Here is a 16595-nt window from a genome sequence, read left to right as displayed (position 1 = left end):
AAATCTGTGTAGAAAGTGATGATTCAATGCCTTGAGCAGAGGACATTCACCTGATACAGTAGAGTTTAAATCCAGTGTGAAGCCATCTGGTAGGAGGCGTTTTGAACAGAGAAGGGGGAACTGTAGGAAGGGTGCTATTATGTACCATGCATTGTAATTTCTTCCTCCCTACTGCAGCCCTTTCAGATTATGGGAAAATCTATGATTACAAACTATCTGACAAAGACAAAAAATATCCCAAACTATACAAAACCCAGCAAAGCACTAAAATATCTAAATGGAGTAAGAGCTTCAGTCATAGTCTGTCAGAAAAGCTACTCTTTAATTTTCACAGGTGCTACAAATAAAAATCACTGTTATGAGAGTTAAGCTGGTTTTAAAGGAACGTCTAAGAAAAACAATGTAACAAACGTACAAATTGCACATTAACCCATTGATCCTTTTTCTTAACTGCTTGTCCACCTTAGGGGTGTTTTGAGTGACTGATCCAACTGGACAGAGGCAGTTAAAAAGGACTGATGGATGAAACAAATCAGTTTCTGCAAGTTTCGTCTTATTTTGATGTTCTCGTATTTTTAATGCTGGGTTGTTCTTATATTTCATAAATAACCTCTCAGATTTGATGGTTTGCCATCAAAGACCCAGACTACTTTCAATCTAAATTAATTTCATAATGTGAGTTCCTCAATCTCGTCTTCGAAGGAGGTGATGGCACGGATGGCAGGTCTGCTATCTGCAACATGGAGGGTGCTAAAGGAGGCTGCTGGAGCAGTGAGAGATCCTGAGTTGAAGTTGAGCAGTCCATCCCTTCTTGAACGCACTCCATTGGTTGTTGGAGGACTATTAAGAAGCTCCAGTTTATTGGAGGTATTCGCACCATCACCAACAGCTGTGGCTTGGGGACCAAACAGCTGGTGCATTAGACTTAACTTCCTGTCCTTTCCCTGAGCTTTTTCTGTCTCCCTCTCCTCTGCCGCACTGATATTAAACACCCCTATTGCTTCTAACGCAGATTCCTTGTCCTCTTTGGGTGGAGGTGGAGGGAAGCCAGAGGAACCACGGAAAGTTGAATGTACAAATGAAGGTGCGTAACCTCCAAATGCCAAGTCATCGCTGGAGATTTGAGACCGGAGCGCTCTCCTCCCTATCCCTGCTGTAACTGCTCCACCCTCTGTGCCTAGTCTCCTCCTTCCACCTTCTTTGCTCCCAGGACGCAAATCATCCGGCTCCTCTGAATTAGTTAGGCTGAAAATCGAAGAGTTATGGTTCCTTTGCTCAGGAGGGCGTGGAGAAGAATGTTCACCGAGACCCTTATTGGACTCAGAAGGACTCGAGGCAAACAAGGAATCCTGGGCCCCCTGTTTCTGACTGTCTATTTCCCGCATCTTTGCCAGCAGCTGCTCTTTTTTGCGCCGCGCTTCTTCTGATGCTTGCTGACAGGCCAGCGCCTCCTGATTCCATCTCTCCACCTCTCCCTGGACATGACCGTGCTTCTTGTAGTTATCATCCCCATTCTGGTTGAACAGGAAACTCGTCCACTTTTGGCCCTCTTCATCCTTTTCTTTCTCCGAGCCTGTTGGGATAGCGTTCCTCAGATTAAAGTACAAACAATGCTGCTTCGACAAGCTTTTTATAAGTGAAGTATATGCTCTACAACTACTCTTAACTAATCTTTGGCTTACCGTTTCTTAAAAACTTTGCCTTAACTTCAAGCGCTTTCTGTTCCTGATCAAGGTACTTTTTGGCCTCTTTCTCTTCCTTCGCCAACTCCTTCTCCTCATGTCTTTCTCTACTCTTTTGTTCCCAGTTTGGTCCCCTGTCTTCTGCCTCTGCTTGATTGACCGCTCTGTTAAGCTCCTGATAGCAGAAATTTGAAAAGTGATGAATGACAACAATTAGTGGTAAAAGATGTGGACAAAGTAAGTACAAGGAAAGAGTAGACATAACACCTTAAGTGATAAATATTCATCAGGTGGATGTTCCCTGTACTCGCTGGCATCTGTGATAGCAGGGGGAGGTGTGGGAAAATCCAGACTCAGCATCCTGCCTTCAGTCTGTATCGCCTTAGAGCTGCTCCTGCTGGGAACTATGTGTGGGAAAAGTATAAAATCACTTTTACTCAACATATTTCTGACCATCCCATTACACAAAGCACTATCATTACTTATAAGCAATCCTGATTGCTTTTTAGCCACCATGCATATTTATTAGTATGGATTCAGACACAGCCAATGAAGTTACAGCAAAAACATGTATCAAATATCAATGTGGGAAAAAAATTCAGGCTTTCCAAAGGATTCTATCCGACACAAAAAGTGAATTTTGTGACTCATGATACCATCTGGCATCCACTTTTTGATATAAAGTCAAATGAACTACACAATAAGCCTCAGCAAGTTAATTGTTACCTTTGTGCTTTGTGTCACTTTCAGTCTCTTTTTTTTGTGAGGGTTTCACCATGCGATTGGCATAAATATTCTTCGCATCGAGTTCTCTCTCCTTTTCCTGAACATTTTAAGAAGAAATAAAAAAAAACAACAACAAAAAATACTGTTTTACACAATGAGCAATCTGCTTTTGATGCACAGTCCTGCTTTCGATGGCAGCGGCTACTTTTTAAGGTTATTTTTTGTACATGTACCTTGAGTTTATTGTTCAGTCGTTCAAGTTCCTCCTGGAGAGCCCTGATCTCTTCCTGGGTACTAAGTGTCTTCTTCTTCTCTGCGACAAGCTGTCTCTGATAACTGCTATTTCTTAGCTCCATGCTACGCTCCACCTCCTTCAAACACAAACACTCATTGAAAGTTGCTGCATTGAAAGGGAACCCATGGTTTAGGATAAAAACAATAAATGAGAATTACAATTTTGAGTGTTCACTGACAAGAGATTGCACATAAATGTGCATCAGTTTGTTATATTGTAAACCAGAAACCCAACATTCAACATGTTCCAGGTTAATCATTCATGCTACAAAGCAGTATGTGGGGCTCTAGAAATCAGGGTTAATAAGACTTAATTTCAGGTCAATAAGTATTTAATCGGAATCCAGAAGATCCAGAAGAAGGTTAGATCTTTTATTCCACTGTCTATTTACCTTAAGCTTACGTTCAGCTTCTTGGGCCCGCAACTTCTCTTCCTCTAGCCTGCGGCTGAGCTCCTCTCTGGCTCCTAAATCCCGCTGCTCGACCAGCTTCTTCAGCCGTGAAATGGTAGCTTGACCCCTCTGAAACCGCTCCTCGGTGTCCCTCAGCTGGCGCTCAGCTTTCCGTTCCCGTTCTTGGGTGCGCCTGAGACGTTCACGCAGCACGTGGATCTCGTTGGAGTGCCGGGATAAGAGCTGGGAGATTTCGCTTTCTGTATCATCGTACCGCTGCAGGGCTTTCTCTTGACGCACCTGAAGCTGAAGCATGGCAAAGGTTGCATTGAGAGTGGTGAAGAAGAAGGAGAATTGTAATTGATTTTCCTGTAAAAAAGTCTGTTTCTTTTTTACTACAAACATGAATAAAAGCCATAAAATTATTTAAGAACACTCTTCCTTCAAAGCATTTAAACCAAATATTGAAACAGGCCTACCTGTCGAAGAATTCGATTTTCTTTCTGCAGTTCGTCCGTGCGCTGCTGCAGCTCAGAAAGAGCATTGCGCAATTCATTGATTTTTAGGAGGCGGGCCGAGAGCATCCGCTTGGTCACCAGGTCCAGGTCTTTAGGTGGTGTGGACTCCTTGCTGTGAGAACGCACCCCCCTTTGATACTGCTGGGTCAGGGGGTGACCACCTGGTCGCTGTGGGCGAGACAAGCCCCGGCGCCCCAAACCACCTGCAAAGCAGAGAAAGACATATCATGTAAAATCTAAAAACATGATGACAAAAGCTCCTATGAAAAGATTTTTTCTAAGTCAATCAGGCAGTCAGAATGTGCCTTACACTGCCATTATCTAAACAGTCAATTTAATCGTCGAATGAATGAGATTTTAGCCTCATTCATCAGTTTAACTGTTTATCCACTTCGTTCCTTCTTCACATACCTGTCTTGTGGAGAGGGCTGCCAGAGATCCTCTTTGCCCGCACCCCTCTATGTGGGGTGGGTGAAGGAGTCCGGGACCGGGAGTACGGTGAGACAGAGCACTCTGAATGAGACTCGTTTTCATAATTCTCAGAATAAAATGACCCACCACTTTTGCTTCCCTCTCCTTCTGACATCCGATCCCGATCAGGATCTGAATGCCAAGTTCTGGTTATAGATCTGACATCACCTGAGTCAACTTTTGTATCCTCGCTGTGCATCTTGTCCCAGAAGTTCTGTTTGTGTTCCTGGACGGATGAAGCCCGAGAATCTTTCTTTGTACTACGGCAGGACTGGCGACTTAAATCCCGGTTGTCTTCATATGGGTGAGCTACTTTTTCAGATTCCATGTCGTCACTTAAGACATGCTGGATTTAAAAAACAAGAACAGAGAAACAAAACAGATTATGAAGTGTAGTGAATTTTGCTCTTTAAAATTTAGGTTGTTACCTTTGAACTGAGCTCTACATTTATAATGAGTAATGTTCAATCAAAAAGAATATTCTTAAAGCTAAAAGAAGCTAAGCTAACTGGTTTCGTTTAGGTTTTTAGTTTTATGTGTCTTGGTCACCAAGCAACAAGATGTGTGAGGCAGAATTTTCCATGAGACTGAATCCCGTATGATATGAGTGGTCTCTGCAGTAGAAAACTAAACGGTACATTGCCTCCATCTGCCCTGGTGACTTATTAACGACTGAATGTAGCACAGTGCACAAAGCTTATCAATTAAATAAATAAAAAAAGATAAAAGAAAAGAAAAAGTAGAATTAAAGTGATGTGAATAAGGGTATCCTTTATTCACACCTTTATTAAGAAGATGTGATTTTACATATTCACATATATTGTATATATAATATTCTCTTAGAAAATAAAATCTTGCTAAAATGTTGGAAAAGGAATATATTTCTGTGAAGAAAGTCAATATCGAGTAAAATTTAGGGAATTCTCACTGCTATTAAAGTATACTTGCTGACAGGACATTAAGAATCGCCAGAAAACAGAAGCAAGTATCTGTGAGGGTCACTTTATATATCAAATTCTAGTCGACTTTGTCCTCATGTCTTCATCGCATCTTTTGCCTCAGGAGGAACCTGGAGGAAATAGCAGCCCATCATTGCCATTTCCTCTAGATTCCTGGTCAGTCTAATAAAATCGAGTCTCAATATTAAGTGAAGACAAAGGATGCCCTGGCTTACAGCAGCGGCACTGCCCTGCACTTTGTGGATCGAACTGACGGGATTAAAGTAAAGCGTGTGCTGTTCCAGGTACTCTGTTGTTGACAGATTGCCTGTCAATTAAAAACAACGAAATGTATCACCTGGACTTTATCACATAACTCACCGAACCCTCTGTTAGTTTATGTATCTTGCACATTTCAATTATGTGCAAGCAAAAGGCAAACGAAACTTTAAAAAGCTCTTCGACGACATAATATCAGTGTCACTGTAAAGCTAACGGTGCCGCTAGGTGAATAACAGCTAACAACAGCCACTTAATATTAGCATAGCAACACAAAATCACCACCATCATCAACAGGTGGAGTGGGCTGTAGCGTTCGGAATCTTTCAGCACTAAACTGCGCTAACTTACAAATGTATGTTAATGTTGCTCAGTTTCCGCCTGAATGTGCAACACTTACCCGTTTCTTGTTTTGATTGGATCGGCTACTGCAAGCTAAAGAGCTATTAGCAAGGTAGCTTGAACTTTAGCTAACTTAGCTGCCGTTAGATATAAAATAAAGACTATGGGTTGTACACCCGTTTTTGAAATAAACTGTCATGGCTGTCGCTTTATCAATAACAAGAGAAAAACAGCACGTCGTCGGCTAAAAGTAGTCCTTCTCTTTAGTGCCATAGAATTTCTAATAGCATTTTTTCCAGTCCACGCCTAGACGTTTGCTTCAGAGTAGCTGCTGACGCCGTACCATGGCAACCGCAGCTCTCACTGCAATACTACCCTACCACCAGAGTGGCGCTGTTGTACATGTTATGGATGGTCGTGATCATTAAAAATGACCGAAAAAGAACTATTAAGGATTTATCGCAGTTTTGTGTGTGTGTGTGTGTGTGTGTGTGTGTGTGTGTGTGTGTGTGTGTGTGTGTGTGTGTGTGTGTGTGTGTGTGCGCGCTGGGTTGGGGGGGGTTATTGAACAAAAACTATATGTGTTTTTATATGAATATAAAAACTTTTTTATTTGCAGGTGCGTGCATACCAGACGACAAAAGCACAAAACACGCCTAATTTAATCAAGAATTCTCTCAATTAACACAATATTATTTGCATTTTGAGTATTTGGGCCTATAGCTGCATAAAAAATGGTTTTAAAATGGAAATGCTCATAAAATATACTTGATCCATAAAAGCAATGCCTTCACCAGAAAAGTCCTGACCATTATAAAATAATAAATTTCTTTTATGGTGGATCCACCTCAATATGACTCGGGAGTATATTTACAAAAGATATACAAATCAAAAATACTTCGGTATTAACTTCAGTAACTTAACGACATGGTTGTTTTAATTTGAAAGTGAGACCGGAAATGGATGTTGTTTATATATTCCTTTTAATGTAATGACGTGCGTTGAGCTGAGCTGTGAGTGGTGTGGGTGTAACAGTCAGCAGAAGCGCACGCTGTGTTATTGTGATGGCTCAGTTTGAATATTGGAGCCTGGTGTCTTCGCTCATCTAAAGCACATTTGCATAGTTTTCACAAATTTAGCGTTTTTTGTTCTTTTTATTTTTATTTTTTGAAGGGTGGCAATAAACGAGGCTCGCTGCCACCAAACTGTTTTGCTGATCGTCTGACAGTAATTCGGGATTAAAATGGTCATCAAGGTTTACGTCGCCTCCTCAACTGGCTCTCTCGCGGTGAGTGTTTGCTAATGTGCCACAGAACTTGTTGACAGGTGCTTGGAAACAGTGCATTCAGAAACGCCGTGCGTAAATTTTCACTGCCACTTTATCGTTTGAACTCAATTATGTAATGGGACTAGGAGTGCGCCTGTTCGCGCTCAGCCACTTCAGACAGGCGCTGAAATCAGTCGGTATCATTTAGACAGGTGAGAAGGCTGCTCGGTAGTTAAGGTGCGCATTTCTGGTTAGGTGGACTTTGAAGTCTTCGTCTGTGCTGTGGACAGATCCTGTTAAAAGCTTTACTTATTTATTTATTTATTCATTTTTAATTCTCTAAAAGCACTGTATATGCACTTGCATCTCAATTGTATTACAATTAGTCTGGCTTGTGGCCTCGTATGAGGTTTAAGGAACACAGCGAAGCTGAAACAAACAAGCCTGTCTCTTCTGTGGGCATAAACAAGCATGATGTTCCCGTTAGGCTTCCTCTAAATGTACTGACAAAATAACAGAAACACCCTACTTCTTATTCTTACGTTAACTATACCCTCAGAAATTCCTGTAAATATCTAGTTTTGTCTGATTGACCCAGCATAAATATAAAGGGCATTTAAGTCCATGTGATTAAGTGGCATCCCAGAATATATTAGAGCGGATATTAAAACTATTATCAGATCAGGTTGATGTATAAACACAAAGAACAGTCTGGTTTTTATGGGATAAACAAATAGTAGACCTGCTGGCAGCTAGAATGTGATTCTTCCCAGTGAGATGTTGAACTGTGGTTCATGTCCAGTGTAAGTTTAGTCGGAGTACTTTTTCAGTTTCTTTTTCCTCACAGTTTTCTATTGTAAATATGATTTGTTTCTAACATTTGACAGGTTTTCACAGATTTTTATTAGTCTGTAATGTAGTGCACAATCAGATGAACCAGATGCAGCTGCAGTCCTGCTGCCCCTTTTGGCAAACTGCAGTTGCCTGCCATAGAGAAAGTCCAGCTGATATTGAGCGTGGGCAGAAAAACCATCACACAACACTCCTGCAAGAATGCTAAAAGAGTTAGGTAATGGGACAAATGAGTAATATTTATGTTATCATGCTTCGTCTCTTGAAGAGGGCAGGCCAATCTTTGAGCGTTTACAAAGGAGTTATTTTTAACCCTATGACACATACATTCAAAACAGACAGACTCCCTTTTTTTTCTCCCCCAGAGACAAGAAAGAGCCATGCTCGGTGGAATAGGTCCACCATTGAACCAGTATTGAGCTCATGTGAATCTAATCCACTTTGAATGCTCTTCAATTGAGTTACATGTGATTGAATAAAGATGAAAGGTGAGGCGTATGTGTGTGTGTGTGCTGGAAAAATATAGTAGATAATGGCAATGAAAGATGGAGATGGTGGAAGATGACATGAAAAGCTGCAGTTTTAATACATCTGGAGAACGCAAAATACAAATGCTTAGGAAAAACGGTGTGTGTGTCCTCATTGGGTGGGGGGTGCAGCTCATGGTTTAATCTCAGCAAATTAGTGGGGCGGAATCTAATGAGCACAGAATGAATGAGATGTAGATCAGGTTATCCCCCCCACTCTTTAGTAGATGTGGTATGTGTTAAGTCTCACCCAAATGACCTACTATGATCATAGTTTCTATTAATTAAAACTCTTTGCATTATGTAGCCTAATAACTGTTGAAATGTTGGCTTTGGGCACGCATGGGCAACCATTCTCTTAGGAAAAATCATTGTGTGCCACATGATTTTAGGCATAGTGTGAAGGTTAAAAAAAATGCACATAACCTCCTGATCTTTATCTTAACCAAAAACACAAAACCTAAAACATGCATGTTTTTTTAGAATTAAAAAAATTTCCAATCCCCAACATAGGTGTAATTAATTATCAGTAGCAGTGCTTTTCTATCACATGTCATTTATATTCCCTGTTTGTGACTGAAGGATTAATTCTCTCTTAAACTAATCCCCATGTTTCATTAAGTCCTCTCAAACACAGCGCGTTTACTCTTGTGTGCTTGATTGTTTGTCTTAAATCCTACATGTATGCACGCACACACACAAAATCTGAACTCACCCATTCCACTGATGCACTCTTTCGCTCGCACTCACAGGGGGCACCTCTTTCATTATTTAGGCCCACGCTGCCTGTCTTTCACCTCAAAGGACGACCAACCGTCTCATATATGCCGTGCTGTTTACTAGCACTGTGACAAACTGTATGCTTTTAGGAGTAAAAGTGAAGTGAAGGTTAAACCTGTGACCTGGACAAAAAAAACCCAATTTGTCTCTTTTAAAGATTGCCAGTAACCATCATTTACTGTCCTATAAGTATCCTATCAGTCCAGATAAAGCTGTTTTATGACCACACACAGAGGAGCTTTTAGAGCGAGACAATAGATGACTTGAATCTTTGTTTGGGTGTATGTTTTTGACCAAGTGAGCGGAACAATCCCTTGCTGTCTTTTAAGTTGGAACAAAAGGATCATTGTGGCTCCTTAATGTTGAGTAAATGTAAAAACACAGTAAAAATATTTTGCATTAAGACAGATTTTTTGGGGGGAAAAATAAGGAAATGGATAATTGATGGTACATTTGGTCACAAGAAAGCCAATTCATCGTTTTTTTTGTTGTTGTTTTTTTTAGGGGGGGGGGGGGGGGGGGGTCTTCTGCCCAAATTGTTTTAATTAATCTGTTTTTTATGATGATAATGAGTGCTCAAGCATGCAGTCCATTGTTATGCTTGCATAAACAACAATGGCCTGCATGAATATATAAACAAATTGGAAGTGGCAAATAGAATTTAGTATTACATTACGATTGATGTTGCTACCTAAACGGCTTCAAACTCTGAATGATTGCATATTCTGAAACAAGAAAAGGCCGTCCATAAAGGATTGGAGGACAAAGAGACAAACACTCGCCAACAGTTGCGGGTCTGAGACATTTGGACCATGCATCTAAAGTGTGTTTATGACCAAGTGTGGGAGTGTTCTGTCTTCTAAAAATATCCTTGGACTTTTCTTTCCCACAATTCACAAACACACTCTGTCCCAGAGTACTTGGGTCACTACTATAGGGAGTAGTTGCGTCCATCCTAGATAGCTGAAAAAGTTTGCTCCATAGGGCACTTTTAAGAATGGGGTAAAGTCCTGCATACAGCTGTAGTTGTAGCTTGCCTATATAATGTGAGTGTCGCTTTAAATGTACTTCCACAGTTAAACAGGCGAACATACTTTCTGTACTATCTGTTGCAGTAATGATTGAGTCGTGTCTAAATGATGAGAAATATTCAGATTTGTTACTTTAATAATGGAATAATAATGATTGTAACTGATAGGTTAATTGATGAATAATTATCCTTAAATCCAAATCTTGTAATTTGGCAATCGTATTGATATAAGACAAGACGTACAGTAGAAAAGGATGTTGCGTATTGGATTTCAAATGCAACGCCCTTTACTAATCTAATCAATAATCCTGCTTATTACCAACAAAGTTGATCTTCAGTTAATGCGTACACTGTACTCCCTCTGTTTGTGTGTGTGTGTGTGTGTGTGTGTGTGTGTGTGTGTGTGTGTGTGTGTGTGTGTGAGAGAGAGAGAGAGGCAGAGAGCGCTCCACTCACTCTTACTGGTGTCAGTTTACCATTTGTCATTTCAGGACTGCATTAAATACCTGACTGCTTAGCCAGGTGCCAGTGCTCAGAGGCAATGGATATGAAACACACACATAGAAACTACCATTTCTAACTGTACTTAACAACACATATATGGGGCATTTTAACCATGGCAGAGGGAAAGTAGTGTAGTGTAGTTGAGCTTGAGCTTTTTGGTTTTATAAAATCCTCTATTCTTGTGACTTCTCTTTTTTGGATTCTTTTAAGAATTTTTCTATCTTTCTCTGCCCTTTTCTTTCTTTTTATCAATTGCCATCTAGGTAAAGAAACATCAGCAGGCAGTAGTTGGTTTCCTGGAGGCCAACCGAATCGACTTCCAGGAAGTAGACATTACGATGCTGGAGGAGCAACGGCTCTGGATGTACCGCAACATCCCCAGGGATAAGCAACCAGAGAAGTGCAACCCGCTGCCTCCGCAGATTTTCAACGATGATCGCTACTGTGGTGTACGTGGTGGTGATGGGGTTATGTTTATCACATTTTTATAACCAGACATATATTTTGACCACATTTTCCATTCCAGTGTTTAACAAGACTCTCAGTTGTATTTCTTTCCTGTTGTATCTGATAAACATTGGCAATGGTCTGATGATGACTTATCTTGGTTAGATATCTACTGATTACACTGGAATCACCTAAAAACTGCCCTCTGCCCCCAGAGGCATACTTGCATAATGCAGTATGGATTAATCTATGAAAATAATTATCTCCAGCTCAAGCCTTGAAATTATGCCTTGACCTTGTACTTTGCAGGTTGTGGTGGTGGGTGAGTTGTTCCAGGTTAAAAGCAAATGAAAGAAAATCTGCACTACAAAGCTTAGAGGACTGTTGCCCTCCATCTACAGATCAGTGAAACTCTCCTTTCTGTCCGTGTAAAGACATTTACCTGAACATTTAACCATGTCTTAATTAGGGAGGGGAATTGATTCCAATTGCGTTATTGATATCAGTGTTAGCAGCATAATGCAGTTTTGCTGTCTTGGACACAATTTCCATTTTTAAGAAAAAGAAGTGTAATTTCAACAGTACGTCTGAGTTGTTCAAGCATGATAGGTTCAGGTAGCTCATTGCTCATTATGCCCTTTAATTATAAAATAAAAAGTTTTCATTAATTCATTTTTAACAGTGAACCCACACTAGAAAACAGACATTTCTGTAGCAGGTTGTGCGAAATCTCTCATTTAACTGTTAATCTGTCACTTAATTACTTTTGTGTAGTATGAATGGCCATTTGGGGTTAGGTTTTTATCACTAGGAAAAGCTGTAAAACGTGTGAAAATACAGTCAAAAGTTCAAAATAGCTGAAATATCAAAAGGGAAATTTGGCTAGTTGAGTGCTTTGGCTTATATCTCAGAATCACCCAAAACACATGGCTTTTTCTTTCTCCTGTACTCAGTTTCAGATGAAACCTTTTATATAAATGAAGCAAGCAACTGCCAACAAAAGCAAATGATTTCACAGTTCAGTGTGTACTACTCCCTAAGTCTAAGTGAGAAATGGCTCTAATCAGAAAAGAATGAGAACTAGCTAAATTTGCCATTTGCCAGAGACAACCAATGCTTTGTGGGCTAGTATTCTGAAACCTCAAGAATAAAACATTATTCTTATTTTATATAAGTCATGGACAGCTTGACTCTACGTGGATCAGCAAACACAAAATGAATGTTCATAACATGATTTATGGTTCACCAGACTTTTTTTTTTATTACTTTTTATTTTGTATTTTTTCCAAGTTTATAGAACATACAAACAAACCATACTTTTATATCACCAAATCGTTAATAGCAGCCAATATATCGGCCCACATATATATATATATATATATATATATATATATATATATATATATATATATATATATATATATATATGTATGTATGTATGTGTATATATATATATATGTATGTATATATATATATATATGTATGTATGTGTATATATATATATATGTATGTATATATATATATGTATGTATGTGTATATATATATATATGTATGTATATATATATATGTATGTATGTGTATATATATATATATGTATGTATATATATATATGTATGTATGTGTATATATATATATATGTATGTATATATATATATGTATGTATGTGTATATATATATATATGTATGTATATATATATATGTATGTATGTGTATATATATATATATGTATGTATATATATATATGTATGTATGTGTATATATATATATATGTATGTATATATATATATGTATGTATATATGTGTATATATATATATATATATATATATATATATATATATATATATATATATATATATATATGTGTGTGTATATATATGTGTGTGTGTGTATATATATGTGTGTGTGTGTATATATAAGATGAACAGGCACATGAGTCAATACATGAGTGGGACACAGAAAGGAATTGGCAAGAATACCAGAGGCGCAAAACACCAGCTACTGGTAGACAGAACAATCAGCCGAGACTGCAAGACCAGACTGACCAACCTGTGCACTGCCTGGATTGATTACAAGAAGGCCTATGACTCAATGCCCCACAGCTGGATACTGGAATGCCTAGAATTGTACAAGATCAATGGGACCCTAAGAGCCTTCATCAGGAACTCAATGGGGATGTGGCGTACAACACTAGAGGCAAACTCCAAGCCCATAGCACAAGTCACCATCAAGTGCGGGATCTACCAAGGAGATGCTCTGTCCCCACTGCTGTTCTGCATAGGCCTGAACCCCCTCAGTGAGATCATTAACAAGACTGGCTACGGATACCGACTACAGAACGGAGCAGTTGTCAGCCACCTCCTGTACATGGATGACATCAAGCTGTATGCCAAGAGTGAACGAGACATCGATTCACTGATCCACACTACCAGGCTATACAGCAATGACATTGGAATGTCGTTCGGACTGGAAAAGTGTAGTCGGATGGTAACAAAGAGAGGGAAGGTAGTCAGAACTGAGGGGATTGAACTACCAGAAGGCAACATTGCAGACATAGAGGACAGTTACAAGTACTTGGGGATCCCACAGGCGAATGGGAACCATGAAGAGGCCGCTAGAAAAGCTGCAACCACCAAGTACCTGCAGAGGGTCAGGCAAGTCCTGAGGAGTCAGCTGAATGGTAAGAACAAGATCCGGGCCATCAACACGTACGCCCTGCCCGTGATCAGGTACCCTGCTGGGGTAATAGGCTGGCCAAAGGAGGAGATAGAAGCCACTGACATAAAGACAAGAAAGCTCCTTACCATGCATGGAGGGTTTCACCCCAAATCCAGCACCCTGAGGCTGTACGCTAAGCGGAAGGAAGGGGGCCGGGGACTGGTGAGTGTCAGCACCACAGTCCAGGATGAGACAACGAACATCCAAGAATACATTAGGAAGATGGCCCCAACTGACCGAGTGCTCAGTGAATACCTCAGGCAGCAGAAACCCAAGAAAGAGGAGGGAGACGAGGAACCATCATGGAAGGACAGGCCCCTGCACGGTATGTACCACCGGCAGATAGAGGAGGTGGCTGATATCCAGAAATCCTACCAGTGGCTGGACAAAGCTGGACTGAAAGACAGCACAGAGGCACTAATCATGGCAGCACAAGAACAAGCTCTGAGCACAAGATCCATAGAGGCTGGGGTCTATCACACCAGGCAAGACCCCAGGTGCAGGCTGTGTAAAGATGCCCCAGAGACAATCCAGCACATAACAGCAGGGTGCAAGATGCTAGCAGGCAAGGCATACATGGAACGCCATAACCAAGTGGCCGGCATAGTGTACAGGAACATCTGTGCCGAGTATAACCTGGAAGTCCCGAGGTCAAAATGGGAGATGCCCCCAAGGGTGGTGGAGAATGACCGAGCTAAGATCCTGTGGGACTTCCAGATACAGACGGACAAAATGGTGATGGCTAACCAACCGGACATAGTGGTGGTAGACAAACAGAAGAAGATGGCCGTAGTGATCGATGTAGCGGTTCCGAATGACAGCAATATCAGGAAGAAGGAACACGAGAAGCTGGAGAAATACCAAGGGCTCAGAGAAGAGCTCGAGAGGATGTGGAGGGTGAAGGTAACGGTGGTCCCCGTGGTAATCGGAGCACTAGGTGCGGTGACTCCCAAGCTAGGCGAGTGGCTCCAGCAGATCCCGGGAACAACATCGGAGATCTCTGTCCAGAAGAGCGCAGTCCTGGGAACAGCTAAGATACTGCGCAGGACCCTCAAGCTCCCAGGCCTCTGGTAGAGGACCCGAGCTTGAAGGATAAACCGCCCGCAGGGGCGTGCTGGGTGTTTTTTTTATATATATATATATATATATATATATATATATATATATATATATATATATATATATATATATATATATATATATATATATATATATATATATATATATATATATATATATATATAGCAGCTGGATAGCGTAGTGGTTAAACTACACGCCTTTGGAACAGAGGATCGCAAGTTCGATTCCTGCCTGGGGCGTCTGTATCCAGTAAGGGTCCTAAGGCTAGACCCCCTATGCTAAGCAAGCCTACCGCAGACATGAGCGAGACAGATAAATATGAAGGCATGCCGGCTCGGACGTCGCCCGGATCAACAAGGTCCGCGTCAGGTGTTGAGGAACCAGGGCACCCTGACGAAAAGTGGGCTACTGGAACAAGAAGGCATCGGTGGGCAAGGGACGAAAACAGGGCGTTGTTGGAATGCTACTACGCAAGTAACCCCGGCGGAAGGGGCTACATGAATAGGATGAGGGACCTATGGATTCTTCGATACCCAACATCCACAATGACAGCGAAACAACTAGTAGCTCAGTGTTCCAACATTCGAAAGAAGGGACTGCTCTCACAGCTAGAGATTGACGAGGTACAACACAAATGCTACGGCAAGGAGGAGTCAGGACGCCAGGTCAGGGGGGAGATATCATCACCCCCACCCGAGATTGGGTACATAGCCCCAAGTGCGATAGGAGAAGGATCATTGAGTGCGAGAGGAACTGACCTGAAAAATAGGATCATGGCCAAGCTTGAAACCTGGATCCCCCGTAGCCGGTTACCAAGATTACGTGAAGTACCCTCAGAAGGTCTGCTAGATGATGTTAATGCAGCACTACGGGCAATACCTACAACCACGATTACCGACACTAACAAGCTGATCTACAATACGGCAGCAGTGATCAGTGAGATGCTTGGCTACAAGTTGAACAGCCACAAGGGGCAGTACCCTCCATGGAGAAGGAGGCTAGAGGGCAAGATCAAAGTAGCACGGAGGGAGGTTAGCCAACTAACAGAGTTGCAGAAAGGTGCGACAAATAAGGTGCCTAAGAAATACAGCAAGCTGTCCATACCTGAGGCCTTGGAAACTGCCAAGCAAAGACTCACAGCCTTGGCCAGCCGCTTGAGGAGGTACACCAGAGAGATAGAAGGCAGGAGAATAAACCAGCTGTTCTCCACAGAACCAGCAAAGGTGTACTCTCAGTGGCAAGGGAACAATAAGAGAACAGCACCACCAAGGCTGGAGACGGAGCAATACTGGAAGAGCATATGGGAGAAGGATGCAACCCATAACGGCAATGCTCAGTGGCTAGTGGATCTGAGGGCAGACCACAGCGACCTCCCTGAACAGGGTCCAGTAACCATCACAGTGGCAGATATCCAAGAAAGGGTCTCCAGTATGAAGAGTTGGACAGCACCAGGGCCCGACATGGTTCACGCCTACTGGCTGAAGAAGCTGACTGCACTCCACGAGCGTCTGGCAGCACAAATGAACCAGCTGCTAGTTAACGAGAGACACCCGGAATGGCTAACCGAAGGTCGGACGGTCCTGATCCCCAAGGACCCCAAGAAGGGAGCGGTCCCCTCCAACTACCGACCAATAACCTGCCTCAGTACTACATGGAAGCTCCTGTCAGGCATCATATCGGCTAAGATGAACAGGCACATGGGTCAATACATGAGCGGGACACAGAAAGGAATTGGCAAGAATACCAGAG

The 16595-nt window shown here is 41.6% G+C and overlaps 2 protein-coding genes across 2 annotated transcripts in view; one reads left to right on the top strand and one right to left on the bottom strand.

Annotated features, from left to right (window-relative positions):
- Window positions 1-309: 309 nt before the first annotated feature.
- On the bottom strand, window positions 310-5997 carry lca5 (lebercilin LCA5). Its single transcript, XM_085382537.1, has 9 exons — window positions 5701-5997; window positions 4024-4429; window positions 3574-3815; window positions 3095-3400; window positions 2642-2779; window positions 2409-2505; window positions 1950-2086; window positions 1683-1857; window positions 310-1573 (listed from the first exon to the last, which is right to left on the bottom strand). Exons 2-9 carry the CDS (start codon window positions 4409-4411, stop codon window positions 669-671), a joined length of 2388 nt encoding a protein of 795 aa, XP_085238663.1. The 5' UTR covers window positions 4412-4429; window positions 5701-5997; the 3' UTR covers window positions 310-668.
- A 662-nt stretch (window positions 5998-6659) lies between these two features.
- Window positions 6660-16595, top strand: part of sh3bgrl2 (SH3 domain binding glutamate-rich protein like 2) — a 15162-nt gene continuing 5226 nt past the window's right edge. The window contains exons 1-2 of the mRNA XM_085383070.1: window positions 6660-6930; window positions 10866-11051. Of these exons, the coding sequence (XP_085239196.1) occupies window positions 6886-6930; window positions 10866-11051 (231 nt within the window). The 5' untranslated portion in view covers window positions 6660-6885. The remainder of the gene's footprint in view (window positions 6931-10865; window positions 11052-16595) is intronic.

Source organism: Rhamphochromis longiceps, linkage group LG15 (assembly GCF_057381845.1).
Source record: "Rhamphochromis longiceps isolate RC_006_pf linkage group LG15, R_longiceps_female_GT1.1, whole genome shotgun sequence".
NCBI classification, from domain to species: Eukaryota; Metazoa; Chordata; class Actinopteri; order Cichliformes; family Cichlidae; genus Rhamphochromis; species Rhamphochromis longiceps.
Note: the sequence above shows the minus strand (reverse complement) of the source record. Positions and strands in the feature narration are given on the sequence as shown.